Below are 15,407 nucleotides of genomic sequence, written 5' to 3' on the forward strand. Positions count from 1 at the left end.
TTGTAACTTTTATGATAGAAAAGAAAAATGTCTCTGTCTGTTTCATCCTCTTCCTTTGTTCTTGTCACACCAACTCGGTATGATCTGGAGCAGAGGGTGAAGGAGGCAGGGACAGAGATCAGTATGAGACAGACACCACTGTTGCTGTCAGACAACCTCAAGGTGACATTTGACCTCTTTCATAATAGAAATCAAAGTCCCCATCTGTGTTGTTTTAGTACCTAGATGCAAGGGTTATTATTGTGGGCCCATTCTATGACGCACCAAACCAGAGTCTTTCTGTGAAGTGCGCTCAACTTTAAATTCCTCTTTTTTATTTGTATGCACCCAGTTCAAATTGTATCGTTGTTGTAAATATATGGATATATTTAGTGCATGCTTGCCCGTGCATGCTTGCCCTCAGTCCCTACTCTTTGCAGGCTTTCAAGCTAAAACCATATGGAGAGAAATATGCGTGGATTGTCGTTGGTATACAGCTGGTATAAGATCCAGCACCCATCCCTAGTCTGTACCACAGACATGACATGACGGTGGCTGTGGAGGGACATTATACCAAAGACACGCTCAACAGCGAGCCTACCCCCCTACCCCCCTGTACAAGTTTCTCTCCTGTTAAAAAAAAAAATCTTCTTCTAGCTTTGTGACTGCCTATGGCCCCTGGTCTGAGCATTTATTACTTTACCTTATGATGACTGTTGGATAGATGATTCACTTACTTAAACAAATGTATTTGTTGTAAGTTGCTTTGGATAAAGGCGTCTGCCAAATGCCATAAATGTAATGTAATGTAAATGTAATGTTGGAACAATGCAATTGCATAGAGTGTTTGTTAACTCTCTCTCATTCAGGGATGTGGCATTTGATTCGCTGAGGTCGGGAACAACGTCGACCCAAACTGATAAACTTCACTGTCAGCAACTTCTCATTTCCTTGACCTCAACACAGCCGTAGTCATAGCACATTGGAAATCTATTTTAGGCTACCAGGCCTGTTTTGTAGCCCTTCCTCTTTACTAATAATGTGTTGAGAGAGGAACAATGGCTGACATTTGCAGTGGGCTCAGTCCGTGTTATTGTAGGTACATTTGGTTTCGGAGGGGGAAAACCGAAACATCAAACACTATTTCATCACCTCTGGAAACCTTACCTGGTTGGGGTAGTGATGAGTCATACAGGGAGGAGATGAGATAATGGAACTCACAGTTTTGTTCCTGTACCTTCCTGTTCAAGTGCCAGACATTTCCCAGGTTGTTACCATGTGAACATTGTATCTAAGGTAACAATGTAGTGAATGTCATTCATTACATTTTATAGTAATTTTTACAGGTTATCAAAATAGAAAAACACAACAATTTACTGTTATTGTTCTGCAGGTGTCATTATTGTGGATATACAGTAATAGTTTGTAAGCATTCCTAAAGAACAGTACAGTATGACAATACTATAAAAATAATCCTGATGCAGTAAAGTTCAACAAATACTGTATGTTTATTCAAGAAACATGTTTGTTTGTATTTCAATGGCCCTGAAATACAGCCACACTCATTTCGATTCACGATTCAGCACGTTCAAACATTTCCTAAGCAAAGCCCCAAAGCTTTTAAAACACCGCATTTTTGTGCAGTCAAAAATGGTAACACGCAATCAGAAACATTCACAAACTCAACCACTGTTTTAAGACTCATGATCCATATACAGTAGCAGAGACAAACATACTACAAAAAAAATAGGAATTTGTGTTCATTGAGAAATAATAAAATAATAAGAAATAGCGTTAGGTACAACAGCCCCTTATTATTCACAAGAAAAAGCTCTGAAGCTAAATACGTACCGTATCCTATTATTATTATACAGTACTGTATGACTATATAATACCTCCACACCATAGGACAACCACACATCCATGTGTAGTTCCTCCAGCTCAGTAAAAGCATTGGAAAAGTTTATAACCATGGCATTATAGGAGTTCCACCTTAAACCCTATACCATCGTGGCCCATCTCTCAGCGTTTCTGTCCCTCAGGTCCCGAGTTCCCGGGGAGCTCAGTCCTCTGTTCGTCCATGCGTCCCCCCTGGACCCTCAGTAGTAAGGAGAAGAAGTCCTCATCGTCCATGGGTCCAGGGGCCACGGAACGCTGCTCCTCCAGCCTTCCCTGGTTCTGGAGGTGGAGAGACATGGGACATTATTATCCATAGTGTGTACATCAGGGAGGCTGGTGGAGGTAGAAATAGCCCAATTACTATTCGCCGTTTACAAAGACTTACTTGTGAGGTGAGAATCATATTGTACAAGTCCTCTTTGGGCACTGCAATTGGAGCTGACTTTTTCCCCATGGTCAGTCTTATGCTGCCCTTAAACTTGCTGGCTTTCGGCTTTGGGGGTGGGTGGAGATCTGCCCGTTGTTCGTCAAGCCGACGGCCTTGGGAGGTAGCCACGAACGAAAAGAACTCCTCTTTCTGCAGTGAGGTCATCGAGGAGAAGACCACTGTTTGGAATGGAGAGGGAGAAAGGTGTGAAGTGAGTGTTTGTACTTCCCGAGGTTTTATCAAACTAAAGTCCCTTCACAAAGCCGCTGCGCTGTGTAAAGCCTGTGAGTCTAGACAAGCGAGACTAAGTGAACAACACTAGATCAATATGTCACTAATTAATTTCAAATATGCCTGCGTTATTGTCCGATAAAGAGCTTGAAGGGGATAACAGTGCAGTTATGTTTTTCCTAGAAGTCATTTTAGCGTTGTGGAAATTAGTCAACACCTCTGTGATTGACATATGAGCAGCCAATTTCATCAGCTTGTGTCTGCATAGATTGTCACCTCTTTTGGTTGGCATGGTGATGCTGGGTTCCGAGTGACACCTCCTCCTCCCCATCTCCACGATGAACGAACAGCGCTGGTCATTGAGTCGCCTCCCCTCCTGCAGCGTGCACAACAGCTCGTACAGCGCGTCCGGGAAGTCGGGGGTTAATCGTCGAGCCTGAGAAAGACAAGGGTGGTAGAGGGAGTGGGGGAGAGTTTGTTAGCATCCTCGGAACGAGTGGGACGGCCGCTCACCGGCACAATGGCACAGTTATAGTTGTCTTTACCACCACACACACACCTACACATTGTTACAAAATGAATACACCTCAATCTTCCACTAAAGAATTTTTTTGTGGTTTGTGGTTTGTGGTTGAGTCTTGCTAATCAGGTCAGTAACTCTTCTTAACCCCACTGAACTGCTTAGAATAGTACTTTCACCACATGACTGCTAACTGAATTATTATAATGTGAGTTATAGGCACAAGGCAAATAATAGCGTGAAATGAGATAAAGAAAAGTTATTAACCTGTTTTTGAGCGTCCACTGGGCTCAGTGTATCTTTGGGCGACTGGTCAGAGGGAAGAGGTCCATTTGTATCAACTTGTTGGCCTTGTGTTGGTGCGTCCATCTCCATCTCTTGTTCTTCATGGTTGTTTGTATCTGTTATTTCCACCATCTCCATCCCCTCTTGAATGGGTTCCCCTTTCTCTCCATCCCCTCTAGTCTCTTCTGGTCTCCCTCCGCCTGGATGTTCTTCATCACCTTGTGCTCCTCTCTCCTCTTCACCTGCCCCGATCTCTCCCTTTAACTGAAGTTCCATTTGAATATCATCTTTTCCATTCTCTCCACCCTCTCCTATTCCATGATTGGCCGTTCCAATCTGTCCATCTTGCTGTTTAGCATCCTCTTCACCACTGCCTCTGTCCACTATTGGCGTTATTTCATCCCCCTCTTCAATGATGATAAGAGGTTCCAAGTGCTCCTTGTCAACCTTGACCTCTGGGCATTCCATGGCAAAATCCATTTATCGCAATATCAGTCTAAACCCTGATGAAAATTAGACAAATAAAACCAGTTCCTATTGAGATACATGATAAACACTGACATTTGACCGAGAAAATGTTCAGAAGAGAATCTCTGATTACAGTTAAACTGATTTTACCAAATAATGTTGAAGCTCGAGAGTTAACTGGCTGATCAACAAGACCAAGCAGCTGTATGCATATTGAATGTCTCTTGCTTCAAACCAGAATGACAAGTTTCACCATGTTCCTATCTTTAAGTACAAAAATCCTCTCTTCGACAATACATGTCAGCTAAATGGCATATATATATATATATATATATGACATGCCTTCCTGTGAAGTGTCACCTATAGTCCTTAAACCTCTCTCTCAGTGCAATAGTTTTTCTTACCTTTTTTTTAATCCTCGAGTTCAGTCTCAGATGACCATCATCCCATGAAGGCAACATTGATTATCGATGACATTACTAATTCACTTGGTAAAATGTCTTCATGAAAACTTGTGTAACTGACTTGTTCAGCTGCTCATACTGACGTGACAAGCTCTCTCCCACACCGTCTGCATGTCAGACCGTCTCTTCCTGTTCCTCTTACCCCCACCAAGCCTCCCCTATTTATATGGCCCATATCTGTTGGTGCGTCATGGTATTCATCAAATATTATTGTGATAAGAGAAGGAATGCAGTGGCATGGGATAGCATTTTTGTTAAGCAAACTAAGGTTCAATCATTTTACATGAAAAACTGACTATGGAGCTAAACTTTGTATGCTGGTAGTGCTCTCTCAATTATGTAGGCAATGCTGTATGTCAGGAACAGCAACATGTTGAAACAGGCGCCCTGTTTTTCTGACACTGCTGTGGTTTGGCACACATCCTGTTGACTTGCACCAAAAGAAGAAGTAGATATATACAAAGTGAAAGAAAGTAAGAGGTGAGAGGTCGATACTTTCAGACAAGCGAGCGAGCATAGTGTGAGGAAATTATTTATTAAATTATGATTTGCATCTAGTAATGAAATGACTTAACTGGGCATGTGTTTTAGGCTCTAAACTAGTCCTAGTGTTAATATTAGAATTAATTGCTTGCATCTCCTATATTGATATCTTTATTAGGCAGTCATGAATTTCCAGCCATGATCTCTCTCTCACACACACTCAAGCACCCCCCCCACCACCACACACACACACACACACACACACACACACACACAGTCTTTTTGTTAATCTCAGCAGGGATGTATCATGGATTAATCTGCTGTAGGGTATAGTGGGTCCTGCAGTCAATTCCATAAAAGTAGCTATGTAGGCTATGCATCGTCCAAATTATTATTTTTTTCTCTATCAATCGCTAGGGGACTCGGTTACTTTTGAAGGGTGTGTGATAAATCGCCCTCACTGTGTGCCGCTAGGATGTTGCAGCAGCAGCCTCTCACGGGCAATGGGCCCTCCAACGGCCGGGGCCTTGGCCTTAGCGCCCACCCCGGCATGCACCCTCTCAACTCGGTTCATCCATCCTCCCAGCACCGCCCCGATGGAGACTCGGGCCTTGAATGCGCAGAAAATGGACATGAAAGCCGCAGAGACATTGGTGATATTTTGCAACAAATAATGACCATCACCGACCAAAGTTTGGATGAAGCACAAGCAAAGTTAGTCATTTATTTTGTCTTGTTTTGGTTAGCTAAATTAATCTTTTAGGTCAGCTTGGCCACCTTGGATTTGTCTCACAAGGCGCATGAAAATAGTAAAAGTTTGTTCTGAAGTTTGCATTTTTAATTGATGAATCAAGTTTTAAATTAGCAATCTAAATAGCTGTTTTAGTTTCCCAGAAACATTTCAAATACTCGGTGTTACTTTCGAATCATGTGCTTCCCACTTAGGTGCGCACTTTCTCAGGTTGTTTAAACTTCAGTTGTTGTTGTTTACAAAATATCTTTATTGTTGTTACCTAGCTAGCCATGTAGCAGGCTAACGTCACCTAGCCAGCCAGCTAGCTAGCAACTTATTTCCTGCAATATTGCAGTCAAGTTGGCATAATATGGTTATCATTGACATAACCATAAGGCAACAAATTGCATAGGTCATGTTAAATATGTAAGAGGAATTATGAATGCCATTTATTACAGATCAAAAGCTACTAGCTAGCTAGAACTAGCTACTGGGTAGCTAGCTTCAAACCATTTTCTTCTCGGCTGTCAGTGTCAAACAAATGTATCTATAAACCGACAAACCTTTACATTACAACGTGTTTCGCTATTAACGTTTTAGGTTATTAATTTCATCGTTGGCTGGCTTGCTATAACCAACTATCATGATTATATATATTTTTTTCAATCGACAGAAAACACGCATTGAATTGTCATCGAATGAAACCAGCTTTGTTCAGCGTCTTATGTGAGATCAAAGAGAAAACTGGTAAGTTTACGCTTTTTACCTAGCGAAATTATGTCATTTGACCCATTATGAGAGAATGAAACTTTTAATTCGTTTAGTGCCCGTCTGTTTTGGGGTACTGCAGTAATGTTTGCTTTAACTCAAACAAAACCTTTCAGATTCAGAAAAATGTATTGTCCATGAAATTTGCATTAGACGGAAAATCGTCTTTCACATAGGCTCTTAAAACGACACAGACACACGAACACAAATACATCATACACAAAAAAGGTCAGTAGTAAAAACATTGTGTATGTGTGTGTGTATATATATATATATATATATATATATATATATATATATATATATATATATATAATATATATGCAAATATTGTAATGCAGTGTCTTGTGCAAAGATTGCAGTTATCCGTATTGGTTGTTTAGGATGGTTATTGCAGAGGGAATGAAGGATTTTTTGCAAGTATTATTTTGGGCCAGAGGAACTATTAAAGCGTGTCTTGATGGGAGTGGTTGGAAAGAGTTGTGGAAGGGATGCGTGGGGTCCTGTGTGAGTGTGACCTTTATTCTAACTGACCGTGTAGAGTTCAGGCCACTGTGGCTGGGTGGTACTGGCTATTTTGCCTCGATGGAAAGTAAAAAGATGTAATGTAACACCTGTAACTGAAACGTATGCATGTGTTCGTAAATCATTTGCTCGTATTTGCTGTCAAATGTTTACCCAACCCTACCACTGTACAGACTGAATGGGGTATGTCTGTGGATCGTCGCCATGTTGGCTCCAACACAATAACTGAGTTGTGCAATGTTCTGCACAGTCCCATTTTTAAAAGGCTATGGTATGGGTACTACAATGAAGTGTAGGGTTGGTATTTAGGTATTACAAGGTATTACCGGGTGAACAAGGTATTTAAACATATACCACTTTATTACCGTCAATACGGTCTCCACCTGTATTTTGCCATTATTATACCCACCAAAATGTGTTTAATAAACATCGTCCAAATAAAACTTGCACACAAGCATCATTTACATTACATTTTACATTTATGGCATTTAGCAGACGCCTTTATCCAAAGCGACTTACAACAAATACATTTGTCTAAGTAAGTGAATCATCTATCCATCAGTCATCATAAGAAAAAGTAATCAATGCTAGGACCAGGGGCTATTGGCAGTCACAATGATAGAAGAAGTTTTCTCTTACAGTACTGAAACTTGTATAGGGGGGTAATGGGGATGAAGAGGTCTTTAGTAGGGACAGTTAAGATGTAATGTCTTCAATCTACGGCAGAAGATAGGTAGTGACTCTGCAGTCCTGACAGCAGTGGGAAGCTCATTCCACCAGCAGGGCGCCAGGACAGTGAAAAGCCATGACTGAATAGTGCGACTGCTGCATCCACGTAGAGGTCTTTAGGAGGGACAGTCAAGATGTAGCCTGAAGAGACGGGTCTTCATTGTACGGCGGTTGATAGGTAGTGACTCTGCAGTCCTGACAGCAGTGGGAAGCTCGTTCCACCAGCGGGGCGCCAGGACAGTGGAACGCCATGACCGAATAGCGCGACTGCTTCATTCATGTAGAGGCGGCGGTTCCTTAGATATGCTGAAATCAAAGTGAGATCAGAAGTGAAGTCTCTGTAATTTGTACAGCTTTATAATGGACCAGTTTGAGCATTTCTCTCATAGGGACATTTAATACTGCAATATAATTGGAGACATTGTAACACTTGATTTACCAGACAGCAGAGATTGACAACTCTCTTGTTGCAGGCCTGTCTATGCGAAATGCCCAGGAGGAGGATTCACAGGACCCGCAGCTGGTGCGATTGGACAACATGCTGTTGGCCGAGGGTGTGGCTGGGCCAGAGAAAGGGGGCGGGGCGGCGGCGGCAGTGTCCGCAGCCACCAGCTCAGGAGGGATGTCACCAGACAGCTCATTAGAGCACTCAGACTACAAAACAAAGTTGAGCCAGATTCGCAACATCTATCACACTGAGCTGGAGAAATATGAGCAGGTACCAATCATGACAGCAGACAGACAGGATTGAGGTGGAGGGACTATGACATTTGCTACACATTATCTCCCTTTTCCTATGCTAACAAGGAAAGAGGCAATGTTGACATTATCACCGCCCCCCCCCCCCCCCAATTGCAACTCATCCCCACCCCCTCTCATTTAAAAATAATTGTACTAACACAGATAAGCGCAAGCTGACGGAAGGCAACGCCTGGGCATCATTCACCGTCAGTAAGCATCGAGCGCCAATAACTACCCTCTCCCCGTGTCACTTGTAGGCGTGCAGCGAATTCACCACCCACGTGATGAACCTGCTGAGGGAGCAGTCCCGGACGCGGCCCGTGTCGCCACGGGAGATCGAGCGCATGGTGGGAATCATCCACCGCAAGTTCAGCTCCATCCAGACCCAGCTCAAACAGAGCACCTGCGAGGCTGTCATGATCCTCAGGTCCAGGTTTCTGGACGCCAGGTCAGTCCCTGTGCGTGTGCGTGTGTGTGTGTGTGTGTGTGTGTGCTCTCATTTGTAGTGGATACAGATGATTTATAACAATAACAGACGATAAATGATAACGATATTGACTATTTTTGTATCAATCCACATACAGTAGGTCTATATTAAGTGTGTGTGTGTGTGTGCCAGGATAGATGTAAGGTTGGGTATATTGTAGCACTTTTTGCAACATGCAATGGATCATTGATAACAACTGATTTAATGGAGGCATTTTTGTAGGCCATTTTATTAGACTTACGACAGTGTTATGTAAGTTGTTACATTAGATTTTACAGTCATGGCATTTAGCAGACGCCTTTATCCAAAGCGACTTACAACAAATACATTTGTCTAAGTAAGTGAATCATCTATCCGTCAGTCATCATAAGAAAAAGTTATCTATGCTAGGACCAGGGGCTATTGGCAGTCACAATGCTAGAAGAAGTTTTCTTTTACAGTACCGAAACTTGTACAGGGGGCAGTCACAATGCATTTTTTTTTTACAGAAACTTGCACAGGGGAGTAGTGGGGATGAAGAGGTCTTTAGGAGGGACAGTTAAGATGTAGCCTGAAGAGATGGGTCTTCAAATTGTTGGGTCTTTAAGTTGTTGGGTCTTCAAGTTGTTATAATGAAAAGTGGGTTGTTGTTACAGTAGCTGTGTCTAAAGGCTTTATAGCTTGAATGTATAAAGGCATTATCTGATGTATATGTGTGTGTGTGTGTGTGTGTGTGTGTGAGTATCGGTTGTTATTGTAAATGCGAGAATTGTTTGGATTTAAACTCTTTAAACTCTCACCATTATGTTGTCAGGCGCAAGAGGCGTAACTTCAGTAAGCAGGCAACGGAAGTCCTGAATGAGTACTTCTACTCCCACCTCTCCAACCCCTACCCCAGCGAAGAGGCCAAAGAAGAACTAGCCAAAAACTGTAGCATCACTGTTTCTCAGGTAACCTTTAACTTCTGTCAAGTTAAAATTTGACTACAAAATGATACTTCAATATTCACAGCAGGCCTGGGTTCAAATTAGTATTTGAAATAGATTCAGACACTTCTCAACGCTTGGTCTGAGTTCGCCTGGCTTGATGGAACTAATGGAATAGTCTGAAAACTGCAAACCCCGCCCATCTGGCACTCCCAAGTAGACTCAAGGAAACACTCGCAGTATTTGAGAGTATTTCAAATGCTTTCTGAGCCAGGTTTGATACACAGGACTCCACTGACTTACTACAGCTGTATTGACGCTTCTACTGGCTCTTGGCAGGTGTGCAACTGGTTTGGCAACAAGAGAATCCGCTACAAGAAAAACATTGGGAAGTTTCAAGAAGAGGCCAACATCTATGCCATGAAGACTGCCATAGTGGCAACGCAGAATGAGGAGTCCCCGAACACTCCCAACTCAACAGGTAAGAGTTATGGAGAAAGGAAACTTAATAATGTCTGTGTTCTTGTTTGACAAGAAGGTTACATTTACATTTATGGCATTTAGCAGACGCCTTTATCCAAAGCGACTTACAGCAAATACATTTGTCTAAGTAAGTGAATCATCTATCCATCAGTCATCATAAGAAAAAGTAATCTATGCTAGGACCAGAGGCTATTGACAGTCACAATGCTTGAAGAAAGGAAGGATTTCATTTTTTTTTCTTTTTTTTTTTTTCTTTTTTTTTTATTTACAGGAGAGAAACTTGTAGTGGGATGAAAAAATTGATTGAAGAAGTCAAGCGATATGTTTTGTGATTATTAGTACAGTTGGTAATGTAAATGGCTGACTTGTTAGTGTTTTCTCGTGCTAATACAGAAAGGCGTGTTTTGGGCCCGGTGACTCCTGTTACAGACCTCTCTCCCTGTTTCCCTTCCACAGGATCAGGGTCCTTCACCCTCTCCGGATCTGCTGACCTTTTCCTCGGGGTTCCCCCAATGAACGGAGAGCAGCAACCTGCCTATCACCTGGGAGCACAGGTGAGACATTTCACATTTCATTTCCTTGCGTACCATAACTTGCATGAGATGTTTTTTCCATATTGTTTATATCAATGCCATTTCAACAAGTCACCACTTGGAGAAATATGAGCAGGTACCAATCATGACAGCAGACAGACAGGATTGAGGTGGAGGGACTTGACATTTGCTACACATTATCTCCCTTTTCCTATGCTAACAAGGAAAGAGGCAATGTTGACATTATCACCCCCCCCAATTGCAACTCATCCCCACCCCCTCTCATTTAAATATAATTGTACGAACACTTTCTAACACATTGTGTTTTTTAACGATCCCTCTTTCCCTTTGGCAGACTAACGGGAACTGGCATGGGCAGCACACGCCCCCTTCTGCCACTTCCCCAGGAAGCAACCACTCGGATAACTCAGACTGATGGCCCCGCCACGTTTGCTTTGATGACATGGATGGAAAGATTGACAACGGAAAAGACAGAAAGAATGATATCACTCTCCCCACTTGGCTGCAGTTTTTTTTTTTGCATTTGTTTTCTTTTCTTACTGTCCATTGATGGTCATTAGCGTCTGTGTGTGTGTGTGTGTGTCTGTGTGTTTGTTTTAGTCATGGGGTTTGTGTTCCACTATGTGAACTTGTTTCTGCGATATGTGGGTAGGGAGGCTTGGGAAACTGCATTATCATTGTTTTTATTACACTATATTATTATTATTGCTATTTTTATTAGTATTATAACTATTTTATGGTTTTTATTTTAAGCTCAGATAGAGATTAAATTAGAGGTTGAGGGGGCAATAGAGAAAAATCCAAAGACTTTGTGTGTTTGTTTGTTTCTCTCTTTTTTGTTTTCTACTGGGCTTGTGTGTACCTATATTATGAATGAGGTGTGCCTGAGTGTGTGTGTGTGTGTGTGTGTGCGTGTGTGTTGTACATTAACGGTTTGAATGAATATATCAACAGTGCTGTCTTTTTTCTTGTACAGTGAAACATCTGTATTCTCTCTACCTCTTTTGCAATAAAGACTCTGTATTCACAGGCTGTTGGTTTGTTGGAAAGTGAATGGTCGGAATCCATTAAGGGGAGAGTCCCCAGACACTTGTGTTTAGAATTCCACTCCTTCCACCAATGTCATGTCAGGGAGCCATTCCAAACCTCGATGGGAGCTCTCGCACCTCAGTGGAACCATCCAACTGTAATGCATACAGATGGTTACTCTATGTTTTGTATAGGCTGTTCAGAATACTCCACATATAGATGGGTTCAAATGTAACAATAAATAATGTTTTGTTTATGAAAATGTACTGGATTTAGCTTAGGATACACTGTCCAACCCCATAGTTCCACATGAACATTGGTAACCTTTATTTTGATAGGGAGTCCCATTGAGACCAAGGTCTATTTTACAAGGCAGTAAAGGCATTTACACATGCAGAGTTTACAACCATACATCATACACAATTACAACATTATAAAACACAACCACATTTTTTCAACAAAAGGGTCCTACATCAACATTTAAAATTGCCTGAGTGGCACCAGAACAACCAACACATGCATAGACTGATGCACATTTTAAACTTTCTGTCAATATTCTAGGAGGAAAAATAGGCCTGATAGCTGAACATGTAAATGCTAATGATTTGAAATGTCGGTAATTTCACCCCCTCTCCTTTACAAGGCTGTTTGGGTGGAGTCAGACAGGTTGTAGTTCACCTTCTCACTTCTGGTCTTCTGCTCTGCCGCCTTGGAGCTTGCTGCCTCAGCCTCTGGCTCAGCCCTGCTGGGGTTTTCACTGCTATCAACTGTTGATCTACGATCAGGTTGTGTGGGAACATCTGTAGGAGGGCCTACTATCACTCTTTCTACGGGCTCATTGGCTGTTTTCTCTGTTAAGACGACATGATGCAGTTCAGGCTGATTTGTGCTCAAGCGACGCTGCAGTGCATGCTGGGTACAAGAGAAGGACCGCTGTCGAGGAGCAGGCTGGGGTGACAGGAAGTGTGGCGTCGCTGCTCTGGGAACTTCCGGGGGCCTTTCGCGGTCTTCATCCTCTGAGGTCACTTCCTGCAAAGTGCTGATTGGCCGAGATGGATGGCCCATGATTCTTGGAGTGACCAACGCTGTTGCTGATTGGTTGAGCTGTGGTCGCCAGTTCTGGGGAGAAGGGCACTGAACTCTACCCATTGACCAATCACTGTGAAGAAAAGAGGTCATTCAGAACAATGAGTGATAGAGTGCTACATTTGTCTTTGTCCAAAAGAAACTCAATAAAGGAGAAAGCTCTTAGTGATTGGCCTTTCTTGTCTATTGAGACCTTAAATTGCAAAGTGCTATTTTTAGGTAAGCAAAATCTATATGTTCACTAATTATTTTAACTACCTTGGCTGAGGTGAAGACATGTCCCGGTGACCTATGACCCCAGAGAAGGAGGCACTTCTCCCAGGGAGGCCAGGGGAGGTTATCCATGGGGAATACAGAAGAGCACGTTCCTCCCACTGCATGTCATTGGCTGACTCCAGAGGGACAGGACCTCTATGTACTCTGTGAGCCAATAAGAGCTCCAGGACCTGGTGATGCAGTCCCTCTCGGCCAACATCCAGAGGCCGACGTCCATATCGATCACACAAATCCTGATTGGCCCCATTGAGGAGGAGGAACCTGGCAGTATCGTAGCAACCGTGCAGGGCGGAGAGAAACAAAGCGGTCTCACCCTGTTAGAGAATGGGAGTGGTCTATATCAGAGAGGGGAGGCGGCCTAAGCTTAATGGGAGTGGCTTATAGTATTATGCAGTAGATGCAGTAGATATATAACTAAAGGTATGATTCTCAAGTTTGATCTTCATATGTTTCCATACTTGGAGGAAATTGTAGAAACGGGGGGAAAAAATATGAGGTTACATTGGTACCTTATTGTCTTGTAGGTCCACCGCCGCCCCGTAGCGAGTGAGGGTTCTTGTCAAGGAAAGGTGGTTAACTGAGCATGCCCAGTGGAGGGCTGATCTCCCTGGGAGAGAGAGAGTGCATTTCAAGTGGAGGGAGGTGAGGGAAACAAGGAGGGAGTTCGGTACAGAAAGAGAGGGAGTAAGTCAGCCAATGAACAAACATCATACAACAGAGTCAAGCCCAGAGGGTGAGTGAGATAGAGCAGATTTTGAAGGGAGGAAATGAGAATGCAAATGATGGCCAGGGACCAGTGAAACAGCCCGAGAGTGAGAGAGAGAGAGGGGGGGGGGGGGGGGGGAACAGAAAAAAGGAAAACAGAAAAGAATGAAAAGAAAAGCAAGGGAGGTTAATATGGTGCATCCACACTGCCTGGGCACATTAGGGCACATTAACTTTGTTCTGAATCAGACGGGGACAGCAGGAGTGCTGGAGAGAGGGGGAAGAGAGGGGGAAGAGAGGGGGAAGAGGGGAGGAAGAGAGGAGGAAGAGTGGGAAGCCATGGCGGAGATTTACCAGAACAGGAGAGAAGGGACACAAAAAGGGATGTGAGAGAGACGGGGTAAGTTACACCAGTTACTCATCCCCTGAGTGTAAGAGATTACAGTAATATCTACAGTATGTAAACATTTACAGATATCTTCCATGTTTCATAACTGTATGAATATTGGTTTACACGCCTTGACACATTGCAGGTATACATAATGTCTATGCATTTCTGGGCTCTGTGCCATCAAGCAGCATTTTTTGATCTCTGTTTCCTCGCACAGTTTACAAACCCAAATGTTGGGTGTTCACTGTGGGTGGAAACAGTTTAAAAAGTGCGGAGTGTTGCTTTAAGATCGCCAACTCATTGGGAGAGATTGGGAGAGCGAAGCAATACCAGTGTGGTCAGTGTTGTTGACTGGCACCCCAGCTCGTAGAAGCTCCAGAACCACACGGTCAAGACCGTTTCGGACCGCACGGATCAGGACCACAGACCCATCTGGACCACACCACTGGACCGGAGCAGACTGTCAAAACACATGTGACATCGTCACGAAGGAATATGATACTAACTTTACAATTTACATAACCTATTGACTTCATGCTATGTATATATATTAAAAAAAACAGTTACATAACGAAATACTCTTGAAGAAAGGAATTGTATCGGCAGAGACATTTTTTTTTAGAGGTTTGGGTGAACACTGAGAGGTAGAAGATATACCTTAAGCTCATATCAAGTACAGATATCGATATCATGTACGGTACGCCACAAGGTCGCAAGACCTTGAAATCTATTAAAAACAAAGAAAAAAGTAATCGTGTCCAGAATGAGATTCTGGGACTCACTTGATTGGGTGTCCTGTGATGTGTAGGGATGGCATTTCTCTCCCATCCTCTTGGAGGGGCTGAAACAAGTGGTGTATAGAACTCAATTTAGTTCAGTTCATTGTTCATTATATACACATTATACACACATATACACATTATATACACAATATTTTTCAGGTAGAGTAGACTAAGTCTTAGCCTGGATAAGCACAATGTCTACCCTCACATGACAACCATTAAACCAACGTACAGTACTGTTCAGTAGGAGGGTGATGATAACATACTCTGATGTATCTGCAGCCCTTACAGTAAACAGGAAGCTGTCTTACGCTGTATGGCCGTCTGAGGGAGGCTGGCAGCAGCGCGGTAGTGCTTCTGCTCCTGGGTTCTGTGGTCACAGATGGAGGCATCCTCCCGACGCTGGGAACATCGCACGTTGATATCCTCCATGGAACTCTGGGTAATATCTGTGTCA

The 15,407-nt window shown here is 43.0% G+C and overlaps 3 protein-coding genes across 5 annotated transcripts in view; 1 reads left to right on the forward strand and 2 right to left on the reverse strand.

Moving 5' to 3' along the window:
• Window positions 1-1,469: 1,469 nt before the first annotated feature.
• On the reverse strand, window positions 1,470-4,393 carry gpsm3 (G protein signaling modulator 3). The gene is made up of 5 exons (XM_083678402.1): window positions 4,214-4,393; window positions 3,324-3,844; window positions 2,813-2,972; window positions 2,264-2,484; window positions 1,470-2,157 (listed from the first exon to the last, which is right to left on the reverse strand). Exons 2-5 carry the CDS (start codon window positions 3,819-3,821, stop codon window positions 2,002-2,004), a joined length of 1,035 nt encoding a protein of 344 aa, XP_083534528.1. The 5' UTR covers window positions 3,822-3,844; window positions 4,214-4,393; the 3' UTR covers window positions 1,470-2,001.
• Window positions 4,394-5,012: 619 nt separating this feature from the next.
• pbx2 (pre-B-cell leukemia homeobox 2) lies at window positions 5,013-11,713 on the forward strand. Its single transcript, XM_083679670.1, has 8 exons — window positions 5,013-5,470; window positions 6,163-6,236; window positions 7,985-8,229; window positions 8,510-8,700; window positions 9,533-9,668; window positions 9,984-10,125; window positions 10,584-10,681; window positions 11,016-11,713. Exons 1-8 carry the CDS (start codon window positions 5,232-5,234, stop codon window positions 11,094-11,096), a joined length of 1,206 nt encoding a protein of 401 aa, XP_083535796.1. The 5' UTR covers window positions 5,013-5,231; the 3' UTR covers window positions 11,097-11,713.
• Window positions 11,714-12,035: 322 nt separating this feature from the next.
• notchl (notch receptor, like) overlaps window positions 12,036-15,407 on the reverse strand; it is a 7,263-nt gene continuing 3,891 nt past the window's right edge. The window contains exons 6-11 of one of the 3 annotated variants that reach the window (XM_083678214.1): window positions 15,262-15,407; window positions 14,951-15,009; window positions 14,499-14,628; window positions 13,582-13,679; window positions 13,055-13,386; window positions 12,036-12,869 (exon numbers count right to left, since the gene is read on the reverse strand). The exon at window positions 15,262-15,407 is cut by the window's right edge and continues 30 nt beyond it. In XM_083678214.1, the coding sequence (XP_083534340.1) occupies window positions 12,347-12,869; window positions 13,055-13,386; window positions 13,582-13,679; window positions 14,499-14,628; window positions 14,951-15,009; window positions 15,262-15,407 (1,288 nt within the window). In that variant the 3' untranslated portion in view covers window positions 12,036-12,346. Of the gene's footprint in view, window positions 12,870-13,054; window positions 13,387-13,581; window positions 13,680-13,905; window positions 14,045-14,498; window positions 14,629-14,950; window positions 15,010-15,261 lie in introns of those variants that run through there. The other 2 variants (XM_083678215.1, XM_083678216.1) reach the window with 2 other exon arrangements.

The sequence above is a fragment of the Argentina silus genome (assembly GCF_951799395.1).
Source record: "Argentina silus genome assembly, chromosome: 10".
Taxonomy (NCBI): domain Eukaryota; kingdom Metazoa; phylum Chordata; class Actinopteri; order Argentiniformes; family Argentinidae; genus Argentina; species Argentina silus.

What these genes read in the sequence shown, in the direction of transcription:
- gpsm3 (XM_083678402.1), bottom strand. Translation starts at nt 3,821, where the DNA reads ATGGATTTTGCCATGGAATGCCCAGAGGTCAAGGTTGACAAGGAGCAC. An exon ending in CAGTGGACGCTCAAAAACAG is followed by an intron (nt 2,973 to 3,323) that starts GTTAATAACTTT and finishes TGTCTTTCTCAG; the next exon opens with GCTCGACGATTAACCCCCGA. An exon ending in ATATGATTCTCACCTCACAA is followed by an intron (nt 2,158 to 2,263) that starts GTAAGTCTTTGT and finishes CTCCACCTCCAG; the next exon opens with AACCAGGGAAGGCTGGAGGA.
- pbx2 (XM_083679670.1), top strand. Translation starts at nt 5,232, where the DNA reads ATGTTGCAGCAGCAGCCTCTCACGGGCAATGGGCCCTCCAACGGCCGG. An exon ending in TCCAGGTTTCTGGACGCCAG is followed by an intron (nt 8,701 to 9,532) that starts GTCAGTCCCTGT and finishes TTATGTTGTCAG; the next exon opens with GCGCAAGAGGCGTAACTTCA. An exon ending in GTAGCATCACTGTTTCTCAG is followed by an intron (nt 9,669 to 9,983) that starts GTAACCTTTAAC and finishes GGCTCTTGGCAG; the next exon opens with GTGTGCAACTGGTTTGGCAA.